This window comes from Lottia gigantea (assembly GCF_000327385.1).
Source record: "Lottia gigantea unplaced genomic scaffold LOTGIsca_33, whole genome shotgun sequence".
Lineage (NCBI taxonomy): Eukaryota > Metazoa > Mollusca > Gastropoda > Lottiidae > Lottia > Lottia gigantea.
The window spans coordinates 1492279-1509545 of NW_008709110.1; the positions used below are offsets into that span (position 1 = coordinate 1492279).

The 17267-nt window shown below is 31.3% G+C and overlaps 3 protein-coding genes across 3 annotated transcripts; 1 reads left to right on the top strand and 2 right to left on the bottom strand.

Annotated features, from left to right (window-relative positions):
• Window positions 1-226: 226 nt before the first annotated feature.
• Window positions 227-2101, top strand: LOTGIDRAFT_120207 (hypothetical protein; the record flags this gene model as incomplete). The annotated part of the gene is made up of 4 exons (XM_009058271.1): window positions 227-509; window positions 841-1008; window positions 1420-1514; window positions 1889-2101. 4 exons carry the CDS (start codon window positions 227-229, stop codon window positions 2099-2101), a joined length of 759 nt encoding a protein of 252 aa, XP_009056519.1.
• A 6412-nt stretch (window positions 2102-8513) lies between these two features.
• Window positions 8514-10665, bottom strand: LOTGIDRAFT_162310 (hypothetical protein; the record flags this gene model as incomplete). Its single annotated transcript, XM_009058272.1, has 4 exons — window positions 8514-8719; window positions 9144-9350; window positions 9536-9590; window positions 10360-10665. 4 exons carry the CDS (start codon window positions 10663-10665, stop codon window positions 8514-8516), a joined length of 774 nt encoding a protein of 257 aa, XP_009056520.1.
• A 3518-nt stretch (window positions 10666-14183) lies between these two features.
• Window positions 14184-16788, bottom strand: LOTGIDRAFT_190348 (hypothetical protein). The gene is made up of 2 exons (XM_009058273.1): window positions 16726-16788; window positions 14184-16212 (listed from the first exon to the last, which is right to left on the bottom strand). Exon 2 carries the CDS (start codon window positions 16188-16190, stop codon window positions 14472-14474), a length of 1719 nt encoding a protein of 572 aa, XP_009056521.1. The 5' UTR covers window positions 16191-16212; window positions 16726-16788; the 3' UTR covers window positions 14184-14471.
• Between the last annotated feature and the right edge of the window lie 479 nt (window positions 16789-17267).

A 17267-nucleotide genomic window follows, 5' to 3' on the forward strand; every position in this document is an offset into this window, starting at 1 on the left:
GGTGGAAAGGAAAATACTCGATCGATATGCGAAATGAGAGGAAGATCATTACGACTATTGACTTTCGTTTGACCTATATTTGTTGAACCAATCAAAATATGAGATTCCACAGAATATGACGTCATTTGTTTGGGGGGTAACGGGAATTCCCTTTTTTCATCAGACTGTTATTGAAAATATCCCAAATAGTCGATATAACGAGGTATTGTTAACCTGAAGTGATAAAATGACTTTAGAATCTGTCAACCAGGAAGTTGAGAAAGTTCCAGAAGTTTTATTGCCAAACACAAATATTGTTACTCATTGTATTTTGAAGAATGATGTTGATCGTCTGACGAAATGTTTCGAAGATGAGGAAGATGAATTTAAAGATAAGGTGGAATCACTTTTAAATATCAGGAATGAAGAAGGGAAATCACCTCTAGATCTAGCAGCAATGTTAGGGAGAAATGATATTACCAGGGAATTACTTCAACGTGGTGCTGATTTATCCCAAATTTCTTGGAAAGGTTTGTTCCTACTAGGCCTACTCCCTGCTGCAGTCCAATTCTAATCTTTCCACATATTTGTAGCTATGCACTTTACTGTGTAGACAAGATTTATGTTCAAATGGTAATGGAGGGGATAATGTGAACAATAGGCTCATTCCGAGGTACTGTATATTAAACTATATAGTCTAATAGGTCAAGCAAAGGTTAACAGAATGAAAGTCAAGAGGCTTGTAGGCCTGCTGTCAGTACGAAGTAGATTTAAGCTACCCTAAACTAATTTCCTATGTATAAGGATCTAATACACCAACTAAAGTCAAGCTTATTCCAAATTAATTTCTTTCAATTGTAGGATTTTCACCTCTTCACTATGCAGCAGCCTGGGGTAAAATAGGTATTTTAAAGGTGCTAGTTGAACACCAAGTTAATTTACAACAGAAAAACGCTCATAATGAAAGAGCCAGAGAAACAGCTTTAAGATATAGTCAAAGTGAATGTGTTGATTATTTAGATTGGGCAGGTAGGTTCTATTTTTGTTCAGTCAGTTTACTTTGCTCTTCTATGCCCCATGGGCTTATAAGTGCTATTCAAAATATAAAGCCATTTCTAAACCAGCTGTCCTGATGTAGATTTTATATCAAAAATGTGTTGGCTGCATATGAATTTTATTAAGTATCATTAGGTACAAGTGGGCCTTTTGGCTTACTCATAAATGTAAAACTAATTTGGCAACAAGTATATTTTTAATGATCTTCATTTCATAAACCTAAGTGAGCCTATAACAGTTCAATCTGGATATTACTGATAGGTCTACTAAATAGTAAATTTTTTATTTTAACATATTGATATAGATGAAGTTGGCAAAAAATTATTAATGAGATTTCACATGGAAGTATTTTTCATAGAATGATATTGTTTTTTTTTTATATAGAAGCTAAAGTGAATTTGATAGCAGCTATTAAACATATACAGGAATGGATAACAGATCCAGAGAGAGTACAAGGTCGGCTTAATAAAGAGGAAAAGGTAAAGCTTATGACCTTTAAAAGGATTATGTAGTCTAAACATTTACTTGGAGCTGATATTGCTCAACATTCTTATGGTCAGTGACTGGTCAGTCTAAGTTTTTGCAGTGAATTTTCCACGATATCAGGACAACAGGTTGTACAAATTTTATTCTAAAAAGGGTTATGGATAGCTGAAACTGAGCTGGTGTAGCAAATATTTAGATATCTTTAGATAAAGGTACTTATCTTATATTTAATTAAGTAGCTACATGCTTTAGTTGATGTTAGATTCCACATAGCTAACACTGTTTATACTGTTTTTTTTTATGTGCAGCCTGCAATTGGCATTCATATAGGTAAATATTTATTTTTCATTTTATATTTACAATACAGAACATCTCAAATGGAGCTGTGAAAGAAAAAACAGAATGGGTAGAAGCAACAGTTGATGCTACAACTCAGGATTTTATACAACAGAAAGCTAATATTGAAGAACTACTAGCACCAATTATGCAGAAACTTTCAGAACCATGTAAGTGTAGTCAAGAAAAAATATTTGTGCTGAGTCAAAACATAAGTACAAGCAGTCTGTTCGATTTTTATTAATTAGATAGTGAATGAATCTATGTAAGTCACATTGAAATTAAGTTTATTACTACTTCCTACTTGTAACCTAGGCAAGTGATTCTATAAGAGAGTTTCTCTTATAAAACCTTATACTACTTAACTTTTACTCAAAGTTAAACATAGAGCTATCACTGGATATACATAATTGTGATCCAGGAAACAAATATAAACAAATAAATTAATAATATGCACTCTATCCTGACAAAAAATTGAACAAGTAAGAATAATGTGGACACCATTAAAGTGAGTGGTAATATTGAACTCTAATTGTCCTCACAAATCAGTTATATTGAATAGAAAATATGAAAATATACAACTAACTGTTGTTATTCTCTAACTAAGAATTTGTTGAATTTTTTTCATTATAGTGCCAGAGAAGCCAGAAAAGAAATGAATTTGGCAGATTGTAATACTTAAAAAAATGTACCAAGATGTAATCCAAATAATGAAAGAGTTTCCACTGATTGTATATTTATTGTAAAGAAGAAAATTGTCCAAATATTTATTGATTTGGTCTCAATAAAATGATAGTCATATACAATAGAGTGATTTTGACTACTTTGTGTTTTACCAAATCCAGGAAGTTTGAATGGATTAGAGAAAAGATTGAAATTAATGGTTGTTAAATTTTCATGGCTGTATCAAAGAGTGTTAGCTCTTAAGTGCAATATAAGCTAAATGTTTATTGAGGATAATCCTAGCAACCCCTCAAATGTTGGGCTCGTGCATCTATTGTTTCCTTCCATTTTGCATGAAACTTTGTGTAGATATTGGACATCTTTGATGAATTTTCGACCATTCAAAAAATAATATAAGCATTATTAATATTATGGGCGTATGTTACCTAGCCTTGCAACCTTTCATCGCACCGGATTTTAATTGGCGTCAATATACTTCTCTTTGAATTTAAAGAGAAAATACTCAACATTCACATTACCTATATATCAAGATCATTGTTTATTTTATTTAAATAATAGCGGATATTTTGAGTTGTCACAAATTTTCAATTTTGTAATTTTCAACAGAAGCGTCCCCTCACAGACTAAATAGACGTTTTCCATTTCGCAAGGCCTTTATAAAAGAGGAAGAGATCCGAATCACGTCAATGACAACTCAGCTTCAGTTCACAAGCGCCGGTTTAACAATTGTTTTCTCCTCAATATAATAGATTACTGTAAATCATTATGATACGTCTTCTGGTTTCACAAATATCTGACAAATATTTTTTTAAAGTCGTCAATAGTTCAAGCAGGCTCTCAAAACTGGGAGTACAAATAAGGGGCAGACTGACTCAATGGGAAAACAACTGTCCAGGCTGAATACAAAATACTCGACCACTCCGTGAAATAGTCACAGGTCTAGCAGGAAGTTCTGAGAGAGTTCTCCTTAGAAAATTTGGGAAAAATTTAATTGAATTGGTGCATTTTGGCACTTATTTAAGAGCAAAATATTCAAATCATATTTTTGAATTAGGTTAAAAATAAAGTTGGGGCACACTTGAGGATGCAAATAATTTTGCTAGATTGACCGAATCTAATTTTTTTAACTGTTTTTGAAATAATTGGGGTATGTGTATTTGTAGACATCAGGAAAGTTAAGTTCCAATTTGAGCATATTTACCCCTGTGATCTTGTAGGTATGTGATAGAATTGTATATCAAAAAATAACTTTTAAGCCCAGAGTTAATCCCCCTGTGATCCTGAATAGGCCTACATGAAATATAAAGATCCCTTTTCTCATTCTACCAACCGCAATCTAAAGTGGGCATGACCCACTTTACTATCTTATAGTTAAGTAATTAAGATAAAGTTAACACTCAAAATATCAACTATTTTATTATTTAAAACAAACTGTGACATAATCTACATTCATAACAATTGATATATATTTATATTTATTTAACTAACATGGTAGAAAAACTAAATATTGTCCATACAAACTGATTATATATATCATAGTAGAAAAGCATCAGACAGAATGCATTTAAATCTCAAAATGTTCGTATTTCCAAGAGCTTTAAATAATCCCACCACCCAAACTAAATATCATATTCTTTAAAATGACAATAAAATAAACTATATTCCTCTCCAACTAAATATCATAACTTATAAAATGACATAATTAAATGATATTCAATACTCTTAACTAAATGATATGACAATCTTAAAGTGACAGTATAATATATTATATTCTTCACTATCACATTCCCCAACTAAATATTATAATCTTTAAAGTGACAATATAATATATTATGTTCTTCACTATCATGTTCCCCAACTAAATATTATAATCTTTAAAATGACAATATGATATATTATATTCTTCACTATCACATTCCCCAACTAAATATTATAATCTTTAAAATGACATATTTATATGATATTCAATACCCAAACTAAATGATATGACAATCTTAAAGTGACAGTATGATATATTATATTCTTCACTATCACATTCTCCGACCCAAACTAAATATCATATTCTTTAAAATGACAATAAAATAAACTATATTCCTCTCCAACTAAATATCATAACTTATAAAATGACATAATTAAATGATATGACAATCCTAAAGTATAATATATTATATTATTCACTATAACATTCCCCACCTAAATATTATAATCTTTAAAGAGACAATATGATATATTATATTATTCACTATCACATTCCCCTACTAAATATTATAATCTTAAAGTGACAATATAATATATTATAATCTTCACTATCACATTCCCCAACTAAATATTATAATCTTAAAGTGACAATATAATATATTATATTCTTCACTATCACATTCCCCAACTAAATATTATAATCTTAAAGTGACAATATAATATATTAATATATTATATTCTTCACTATCACATTCCCCAACTAAATATTATAATCTTTAAAGAGACAATACAACATATTATATTCTTCACTATCACATTCCCCAACTAAATATTATAATCTTTAAAGAGACAATATAATATATTATATTCTTCACTATCACATTCCCCAACTAAATATTATAATCTTTAAAGAGACAATACAACATATTATATTCTTCACTATCACATTCCCCAACTAAATATTATAATCTTTAAAGAGACAATATAATATATTATATTCTTCACTATCACATTCCCCAAATAAATATTATAATCTTTAAAGAGACAATACAACATATTATATTCTTCACTATCACATTCCCCAACTAAATATTATAATCTTAAAGTGACAATATAATATATTATATTCTTCACTATCACATTCCCCAACTAAATATTATAATCTTAAAGTGACAATATAATATATTATATTCTTCACTATCACATTCCCCAACTAAATATTATAATCTTAAAGTGACAATATAATATATTATATTCTTCACTATCACATTCCCCAACTAAATATTATAATCTTTAAAGAGACAATACAACATATTATATTCTTCACTATCACATTCCCCAACTAAATATTATAATCTTTAAAGAGACAATATAATATATTATATTATTCACTATCACATTCCCCAACTAAATATTATAATCTTTAAAGAGACAATATAATATATTATATTATTCGCTATCACATTCCCCAACTAAATATTATAATCTTTAAAGAGACAATATAACATATTATATTCTTCACTATCACATTCCCCAACTAAATATTATAATCTTTCAAGAGACAATATAATATATTATATTATTCGCTATCACATTCCCGAACTAAATATGATAATCTTTAAAGTGACAATATAATATATTATATTCTTCACTATCACATTCCCCAACTAAATATTATAATCTTTAAAGAGGCAATATAACATATTATATTCTTCACTATCACATTCCCCAACTAAATATTATAATCTTTAAAGAGACAATATAACATATTATATTCTTCACTATCACATTCCCCAACTAAATATTATAATCTTTCAAGAGACAATATAATATATTATATTATTCGCTATCACATTCCCGAACTAAATATGATAATCTTTAAAGTGACAATATAATATATTATATTCTTCACTATCACATTCCCCAACTAAATATTATAATCTTTAAAGAGGCAATATAACATATTATATTCTTCACTATCACATTCCCCAACTAAATATTATAATCTTCAAGTGACAATATAATATATTATATTATTCGCTATCACATTCCCCAACTAAATATGATAATCTTTAAAGTGACAATATAATATATTATATTCTTCACTATCACATTCCCCAACTAAATATCATAATCTTCAAGTGACAATATAATATATTATATTATTCGCTATCACATTCCCCAACTAAATATGATAATCTTTAAAGTGACAATATTATATAATTGCTAAATTAAAATGATAATATATATTTTATTCTGCATCGACAAACTAAATATTATACTATTCAATTGAAAAATTTGTGACTCAAAAAAAGTAAATTGCCAAAATAATGATGACAGTTTCAAAATATATTTAATTTTTTTTGATTTCTTGAAATTGTTCGACTTTGAAAAATATAGTTTTATGGTTTAAGAATAGTAATCATCAATAGACGAATAAATATAAAATAAAATAAATAAATATGAAATGAAATAGATAAAGTACATTGTATCAATGAAATAATTTTTTACACACACCCTCTAAAGACTCAACGTAATTATCTGAAGATCCCCCCCCCCTCCCAAGACTCCTGTAATAACTTAATCCCTTTACCCCCAAATGACAAAACATAACCCTCTGTCAAAAGCTCCTCCTCCCATGACTCCTTAGCCGACTCAACCCTTTTACCTCCAAAAGACAAAACATAACCCTCTGTAAAAAGCTTTCCCTCCCAAGACTCCTTAACCGGCTTAACCACTTTATCCCCAATAGACAGAACAAAACTCTCTGTAAAAAGCTCCCCCTCCCAAGACTCCTTAACCAACTTAACCCTTTTACCCCCAAAAAGACAAAACATAACCCTCTGAAAAAAACTCCCCCTCCCACGACTCCTTAACCGGCTTAACCCCTTTATCCCCAAAAGACAAAACAAAAACTCTCTGTAAAAAGTTAAGACAAAACAAAACTCTCTGTATATAATTCATTTGCCCAGTTCACTACTTTGATTGCATCTAAAAGAGAAGGTAATCAATAGTTAGTGGTGTGTAGAAGAAATTAGGCTTGAAATTCTTAACATAGTCGAATACAGGTCCCGAACTATGATTTTCCACCGGAAGTAGTTTTGTAGATTTCATAACTACCAATACTAAATCTAACTATCTATCTATTACAGTAAATGATTGTAAATAATATAAAATACGTACTAGTAGATCTGCTGGTAGATTTTCTAACCATGTTGTTAATCAAGTTATCGTCTGAAATAATAATAATTTTAACACTTGTATATTACTTGATACTGTAATATAACGTAATATAAAATATTAGTATATACATATACTGATACTGCAATATAATATTGCAAAAACTTTAAAAAAACTAATAAAATACCTTTAGTTGGTCTTGCATAATCTTCATTTAGAACCAAACAGTCAACCAAAGCTTTCTAATCTAACAAAAAATTAAAAGATTAAAAATCAGTTCTAGAAGTATAGAAAGTCAATGAGTCTTTTATATCACCGAAACTTTGTTAATCTGATTTCTGAATTAATAATTATTTAAGAAAAAAATGACAGAACTATAAGCCTTCAAACTTATTCACATCGGCTAAAAAATTTTTCAACATTTGGTTTCGCTTAAATCTGATATTATAATTAATTGAAACGAAATAAAGATCTACTTACAATGCTGCCATTTCAAAACTAGTGATGATAATACCAATGTAATTCTTTGAAAAATTCAAAAAACTTGCAGAGCAAATTGCCAAGCTTTCGTTTCTAAAGAAATGTCAGCGCTTTGTGGCAAATTATACATATTCAATTATGACGTCATAATCGATTTTCGTTTAAGATTAAGAGTTTTTGATTGGCTTAGTTAAAATTGAAACAATAGATTACTACTAAGAATTAATTTAATTTTAAATTGTGGAATGTTTGTATTCGTGTCTACATAAAATTTATTCCAATCTACAAAAATAAATCAGAATGAAGACTTCATTTTTGTGCTGAATCCGGAGACTACTATGGTGTAAATTATTGTCTAATAAAATTGTATTCTATCACATAATGTTACATTTACAATAATAATACATTGCTCAATACATCAATTGTAGAGCGATATAGAAATATTAAAACTTAACCTAAAAAAACATGTTGTTACTCAGAGTTTCACACTATGCGATCTTCAGACAACTGACCAATTTTCAGTCTGCGTCTCTACTGCAGTTGGAAATGTAGAACTTAGAGAATATTGTGAAGATCGCCACTGCCCTTCATCTCAAAGACTTCCCACATAACATTTAATTCAGTTCACATATATATGCAAAACTCTCTAGACAACCGGTTGCAAGCCATTCATAATTTTCATTCTTATCCATTACAGCACATGTTTGTAAAAGCATTGGTAGACGACTCCAATTTTCATAGTCCAAACGAGTACCGTCGGCCCATCCCCATCCAAGTAGACGGGCGAAGAGTCCGATATAAAATTTCTCTTCGTTTTGACCTGAAATAACAAATTTATTTGAGTTGTGTTGTACTCACACTGGGTAAGTAGTAAGTTAAAATAATCAAATAACTTGATCTTAATCATGTCCGCAGTGCTTGATACCTTGACACCATTAGCCACTTGTCTTATCACAGAAGTTCTTAAATGCATAGATTAGATTGGATTAGAATGTCATGCCAGAGGCCGCCTTTGAAAATTTCAATTTTTTTTTATTATCATTTTACATAAGGAAAGAATGGCCTGTGCCCATCCCTGGTAAATTTTGTGGCCCCTGCTCGCTCCCCCTAACCTAATGTTTCCTATAAACGCAACTGTATCCCAGGGCCAGATTTTTCTGAGTAACCAATTTTCAACGATAATCTACTATACGTGACGTGATGTCCCGTGTATTTTCCAATCACTGGATGATAAAAAAAAATACCTATATCAATGATATAGTCTTTGACAGCATTGTGTTTCCCAGCTGTGTCTAATTTGACCAATTCTCCGCCCATATGATGACAATTTGCGCTTGCAACGAATATGTTTTTGGTTTGAGGTCCAATATAAATAGACATATCAACTGATGGTAAAAGTGTAAACGTTGGTCCAGAAGTAGTTTGTTCTTGTGGGTATAGAGTTGTACCACCTGAAAAAGAATAAAAAGCATTCTAAAGATCGAACTCAATCTCATTAAAGGCCGACAAATTACTACCTAAATACGCCACTGTCCACACACATGTGAACTGCGGTATTCCAGAGAAATTGACACTTGAGTTATTTAGCTTTTCCATCATGGTATAGGATTTATAATAAAATACAATAAATATATACCAATAGAGCTGAAGTTTCCATTTGATGAACAACATGGTGATGATGGTGGAGCTTCCTGAAATAAAGTTATAAAATTATAAAATTATGATTATTCAATTCTTTGATGATTTCCACATAGTGAATTTAATATAAACATAATAATATATATTACATAAATATATCATACCGAAGAGCGTAAATGTTTTTTGAAAGGCTCAGTCCCTTTTTTAGCTTTTGGCAAGAAGTAAATCCCATACTATTCAGCAAAATCAACCTGGGCATCTCTCGCTGAATATGAATCGCTGAAAAGGAAGGAGCTAACCATGTACCCTTCCTTTCCAGTGCAACCTCCAAAAAGCAACGACACGCAACTCATTTATGTCATTAGGGTTGCCAGAAGCAATGGACGTTCAATGGACGCAAAGGGTCACCCAAGGAAGACAAACAAGTCTTGTGAATTAAATGAAACATTGCATTACTTATGATCTGGTGTTCTACTACAATGTTTGTATATACCAATTTCGGAAATCATCGATGTTTTTGTTCATGACATTGTCTGAACATCGTTTGAACAGACTTGGAACGGCAAAGGCAACCTTCCTATGTGACATAAAATTCCCATTTTACCAAACCAGTTATTTTACCAAACGTTTCAATTATGCCATCATCCAAACAACATTACTGGCAAACGTGATTTCAATGGGTTTTCGGTGAATGGTTAGGAAAGTGTAACAGAAACCAGGTTGATCCTTTAAAGTCACTGTCCTCAACCAACTCCACGGTTCAACATATCCAATATTCTCTTCTGTACAAGTTTTCAAAGAAATGAAATATAAAATAATTACCGTATATAGCTGCATATAGATTAAATCACCACAAGATAACGTGTTTTCCAGTATCAAGAGGTCGCTTTTCAATTGACAATAGTGAGTAGATTTGTCAAAAATAACAGATTCACATAGGGGATATTGAAAACATGCTGTTAAACAATTAAGAAAACTCCTGGTATATAGAATTGATATAGTATATTCTATACCGACATGAGATCCATCAATTTTACATATATTTTTAGCTAAATAGATTTGTTGTACTCCATAGGCATATCTCTGTTGAATGAAAAGTCCAAAAATGAATATCCAAACGTTATGCATGTTGGCACGGAAAAGCTTGTGTGTATTAAATCTTTGCTGACCGTCAATTACCAACACTGCTGCTCTAATCGCCGGCGAAAATAATTATAATTTATCCCAGAGGAACACAATCGACTAACCATTGGTTTTACCAGTTGGTCGAGTCCAATTTCAGTCATCCATATCACTCTTCATAATTGAATTAAGAACAATGCACTTGGTCAATTTAAACTGTCGTCACTTCCAGGGCACTTCCCAAGTACAGATCACATAAATGACAATTTGTACTCCCAGAGATGGATCTGTTAAGCTAACAACAATGAAAGAAAAAGAATATCAGTAGATTTCGTCAATCGCACTGCATTTTCCAAATTGAAATATTACAAAAATTATTAACAAACCAATTCTTTTTCTTTTCTATTGTCAAAGTAATTAAGCAAAAATTGAATGTTTTCACATCAAACTTCTGAAATCAAATTAACTTTTGCCTTCTTGCCCAAAAATAGAATAGAAAAAAGCCATCGAACACTATCACATAATATAGACGGGTTTCCAATTACGTACATACTAATATCAGGTTCATGTACAATGTAAACATGTCCAATGAGCTACGTCTGTAAAGTAAACTGAGTACTACAAGCTGTATCGGGAGATAAGAGCCATGTTGATTTGACAAATTATTCCATTCAACTTCAGAAAGTAATCAGTCATAATATTTCTATACAATTCTTTGTTTATTCACCAACATGGAAATCAAACTATAGATTTTAGTACTTCACACAACAAACAGTATACTTTTATTGAAATTCACCTGTAAATATTCCTACTCCACTGTTTGATGTTTTTTTTTTATTAAAGTTTATTCTATTGCAACATCATCATTTTTCCTTAACAACATCATCATTTCAATCTATAAACATTATCGTTTCTCTCTATTTACATCATCATATCTCTCTTTAAACATCATTATTTATATCTTTTAACAGCATAATTTCTCTCTTTTAACGTAACCATTTTTCTATATTAACATCATCGTTTCTGTCTATTAATTTTGTTGACCATATCATTTTTTTTATAGAAGCATTATTATTATCTATAAACATAATAATTTCTCCCAATTATCATCACCATTTTTCTATATTAACATCACCATTTTTTTTTTATATTAACATCATCATTTTTCTATATTAACATCAACATTTCTCTTTATCAACTTCATTATTTCTATCTATAAATATCATCATTTCTCTGTATAAATACCACAATTTCTCTGTATTAACATGACCATTTCTCTGCATTATAATCATCATTTCTCTGTATAAACATCATCATTTTTCTGTATAAACATCAGCATTTCTCTGTATAAACGCCATCATCTATGTATCAACATAGCCATTTCTCTGTATAAAAATCATCATTTCTCTGTATTAACATCACCATTTCTCTGTATAAACATCATAATTCTCTTTATTAACATCATCATTTCTTTGTATTAACATAATCATTTCTCTGTATAAGCATCATCATTTCTCTGTATTATCATCATCATTTCTCTGTATAAACATCAGCATTTCTCTGTATAAACATAGCATTTTATCTATGAACATCATGATTCTCTGTATTAACATCAACATTTCTCTTTATCAACTTCATTATTTCTATCTATAAATATCATCATTTCTCTGTATAAATACCACAATTTCTCTGTATTAACATGACCATTTCTCTGCATTATAATCATCATTTCTCTGTATAAACATCATCATTTTTCTGTATAAACATCAGCATTTCTCTGTATAAACGCCATCATCTATGTATCAACATAGCCATTTCTCTGTATAAAAATCATCATTTCTCTGTATTAACATCACCATTTCTCTGTATAAACATCATAATTCTCTTTATTAACATCATCATTTCTTTGTATTAACATCATCATTTCTTTGTATTAACATAATCATTTCTCTGTATAAGCATCATCATTTCTCTGTATTATCATCATCATTTCTCTGTATAAACATCAGCATTTCTCTGTATAAACATAAGCATTTTATCTATGAACATCATGATTCTCTGTGTTAACATCATCATTTCTCTATATTAACATCATAATTTTTCTCTAACAACGTCATTATTTCTATCTATCAACATCAACATTTCTCTGTATAAAAATAATTTTGTTTCTATTGACATCAACATTTCTCTGTATAAAAATAATCTTGTTTCTATTGACATCATCATTTCTATCATTTCTATCCATTAATATAATCAATTTCTGTCTACATGCATTAATTTCATCATTTCCCTTTCTTTGCATCATCATCTAGTGACATTGATTTTTTCTCTATAAACATCATCATTTATATTCATTAACATCATCAATGTTGGCTATAATTTCTATCTTAACTATTGTTTTTCTCAATCATCATCAACATTCCTCTCTATTAACATCGTCATTTTCTCATACAGTATGACTATTCTCTAATGGCATTTCTTTCTTTAACATCTTTTTCTATAAACATAGCCATGTGCCTCTTTAAACTAAATTATTGCGTATTTTGCTAGCTATTCGATCCCGGAACTTCATCAGCCGTATTCTATTAAAGAAAAAATCCACTAACATTTGTCTTCACAATGTGATATGATAAATAATGATATTTCATTGTTTTAAAGCTGATATTTAATAGTTCAATAATGATATATATTTAATAGACCGGAATGTTATCATCACATTACTACAGTCAAAGTGTTTATTTTCGTGTAATTAAAAAAAAGTTTAAAGAATAACTATTTGATGTAGTTTGGGATGAATCCAGGACAGAATGGTTATTTCAAATTTACTATATAGAGACTATTTGGTAGCCATCAAAATTCCTTTAATATAAAACTTTGTTGCCCCAATCATATCTTGTAGGCAAGAACTTATATTTTCTGTTGATTAATAACTCTTTTCTCGAATTGAATTTATTATTAAATGATGATATAACAAAATATTAAAACTCATTTACAAGAAAAACCTAATTAGAATATATTGACTAATAAGAAATTTGCGGCAATCCCAAAAATGTGTTGATTCCCCATAAGGCTATAAATGTCCGCCACGCTATCTGGTGGAACATAACTCCTGCTTATTATAGCAGACGTAAGAGCCATGGGCGTAGGAGACGGGGGCAGATGGCAGAAAAAACCTCGGGCAGATAAGTTGTGTTTTCGGGTGATGCTCTAAAAACAATTAAGTTCTGAAAGAAAATCCGGCGAAGAATTTTCGGGCTAACCGGCCTGTCCGAGCACCTTGGCTTCCCTTTTGAATTATATAGGGTACTAGTCGAGGTATGGGGTCACGTAGGAGGGTGGGGAATGCATCTAACGGGATTTTGGCAGTGAAAATATAATAAAATCACACATAAATTCGCCACTGTCTGGTAAATTTCAAATTGATATGATTAATCAGAAGAATTGAGATGACTAGCTGATAACAAAGGACTTGAGGCAATATGGCAAAAATAATGAAAAAAAAAAATAAATAATAAAAACATAGGTTATCACTCTAATCCTTTTTTTAGAAGTAGTATATAGAATATTTATTTTACTGTATATAAAATAAATGACATGGGATATAAATAACAATAAATATACAAATGGACGAATAATTTGCCCGTGATATAAACAAAAGAAACGTTTACGCTAGGATAAGCTTGATTGACTTGTAAACATAATATAGAGAATGGATGTAAACTACCTTCTCACCCCATGTAAAGGTGGAAAGATGCCAAGAAAGAACGCTCATAGTCCATACATTTGATTTCTCAATATTTAGTGTCCATTCTTTATTTTGTCTTCAGGACAAATGCAGTACGTAAATGGTTGCTATTAATGACAGTTTTGACACATGCGTCAATTACATTTGGGAATGGAAGTTTGTCTGGTAATGTTTCTGCGCCTGCTCGCAGAGGATCAAAACTGAGCATTGTTTCACATTCAGAATCATTTCTTTTCTTTCCGCCAATGATAATAGCTTTTCCACATAACTGGACTGCACCGAAATGAACTCGACCGAAGTTCTCAATTTTACCCACAGTTCGACAACCTGCGTCTTCTGAAAATTCTATGACGTCACCATCAGTGGTTATAATGTAGACCTGACCATCACAGACTACTGTTCTAGTCAGTCGACAAGCAAATGGGAGATCTGCAAAAAGTGTGGCTTGGCCGATTCTTGTATCAAAGTATTGTATTGCTGGTGTATTTCGGTTGTTTCTTTGTGCCCCTCCAAAGGTAAAGATCTTCTCACCAATAACAGCAGCAGACACCATCTCGACAGGGACAGGTAACTCTCCAGCCATCGTCCATTTACCAGTATTAATGTTGTACTTCTCAATTGTATTTAAAACTTTATTACCTTGAGGAAGATTTCTGTTGTAGCCACCCAATACGTAGATTGAATCTCTAGCGGCAACCATACCATGCCGAGAACGTCCTTGGGCCATTTGCTCACATTCTCTCCAATCGTTGCTTTCACTGTTATATTTCAACATCTTCGGCCATTTACGACTTCCTCCAGATAAATAGATGTTATTGGCGTATGTGGTTGCAGAAAATTCTACTCCGGGATCATAAGGAAGAGGAGCCAAGTAAAACCATTTTTTCTGTCGGTTGCTGAAACATATGATTTCGGTTGGTTTCATCTGAGTTGATCCACCAGTAATAACCACGATAACTTCTTCTAAGTCGTAGCTGTTCCTGAAGGATGATCGTTTGGAAGTAAATTCCTGACGTCTTGAAGGTAGCATGTGGTACCTTTTAGCTTCTTCCATCATCATCCTGCAAATCATATCTTCCTTCAATAAACCTTTCGACTGACTGATAGTGAGAAGGTACTCTGGACTCACTAACGGGAATCGAAGATGTTCAATGATAGAGCTGAGGTGAACATTTCTGCTGTCAGGATCCATGGCAATCCATTTAAAGACTGACTCACAGACTAACTCTTCATTGGGCACCACTAAATCATCATCTTTAATAATAGAAATTAGTTCATCAACATCGACATCTTTAAAATCTTCAGATTTGATGAGTTCCAGATAGTTATCTAAGATCAATGGCCATGCTCTCTCTTCCAACTCTTCACAACCATGTGTTCTCCCTAATCGCCACATTCTAATACAGTTGCTTGGTGTGAGATTATCTGATAAATATATTGCACATCTATCAATTAACCCCTTAACTTGTAGCGTGGTAGCTGCCCGTAAAAGACTCTCGGCATTCTCATCACAGACTACGTCACGTCCCGTGTAGATGAAGGTAAGGATGCTGTCGAAGGTGGTGACGTCAATATTAAGAAGAGTCAGGACACCATCTGGATTATCTCTCATACCAGTGGAGTAAGTAGCATCAAAATGAGGTGACATAGCAGACAAGACAGCTCGATGGCATCGGAATCTTTTATTCTGGACAACTATAGTGGTGTCGGAGAAGTGCCCGCTGTTCCATAAATACTTGACACCTTCTGAAATGGTCTCCAGATACTTCTGGTGCCAGTTACTCATCTTGAATTCTTAGGACGTAAACCTAAAATAAACATATTGATAGTTGTATTAAACTTTTGATTGATATCTGACACCCCTTCCATTTGGGTAGAGCTCTACCTAAACTTAAACAAGATTGAGTCGTATTATATGTGGTGGAATCCTTTAAGGCTGTTGAGAATCTATTTTACTATCATATACAAATTTCCTGCCCTCATATTTCAAACAAACAGTAATTTAGTCCAGAGAACAATTAAAGCGATCAATAATATAAAATCTAGAATGATACATTAGACTAATGATTAGACATTACTCAGAGACAATATGTTGACTTTATCATATTATTACATTATAAATAAATAACGCACCATATCATTTGTTAATTGCCAATGACCATAAAATAACATGAATTCCTTTGGGAATTGGATTTTTGCTACAAAAAATACTAACTACATCATATGAAGTTGAAGACAGAAGTTTTTTAGTCTCTGCCCTTATCGAACTCTTATAAATACTTCCTATAGAATGTTCAATACAAATATATATATATATCTACCTCTTGAGTTATATTGAAATCCAAGTGCAGTTCAATTGATATTCAAGGCACCCTTACTCTGTGTAGTGTGTCTCTACTATTTGAATGATTCTGTTCTAGGCTTTGGTTAATCTATCCTTTCAGTTTTCTGTTACCAATGGTGAGTTGCTGGTCACGTGAAGATAAGTAGATTACCAGGATTATCAAATAACTTTCTATTGAAGATTAACGTAGTTAACCCTTTATTCCATATTCATTGGGTAATCGGTTAAAAAGGTTAATCTAACGCACCTACACCAGACCAATCATTTAATTGATTCTATTGTGATTTTAATCAAAGAAGTGCTCTTGTCACGCAATTGGGAGATTCTGATCAATCGCTGCACCATCCAATCACAAAATCGAAGATGCCTACAGTGGCTTAAGTAGCGCTTGTCTACTTTTTAGAAACTAGGTGTGTCCAGTAGCTCTAAGATTTATCGATTTATGTTTCTGAATTCAATTTCTTTTATATGTATCGTAATAGTGTTGATATTCATAACTTTAAGATATGAATGATAAAA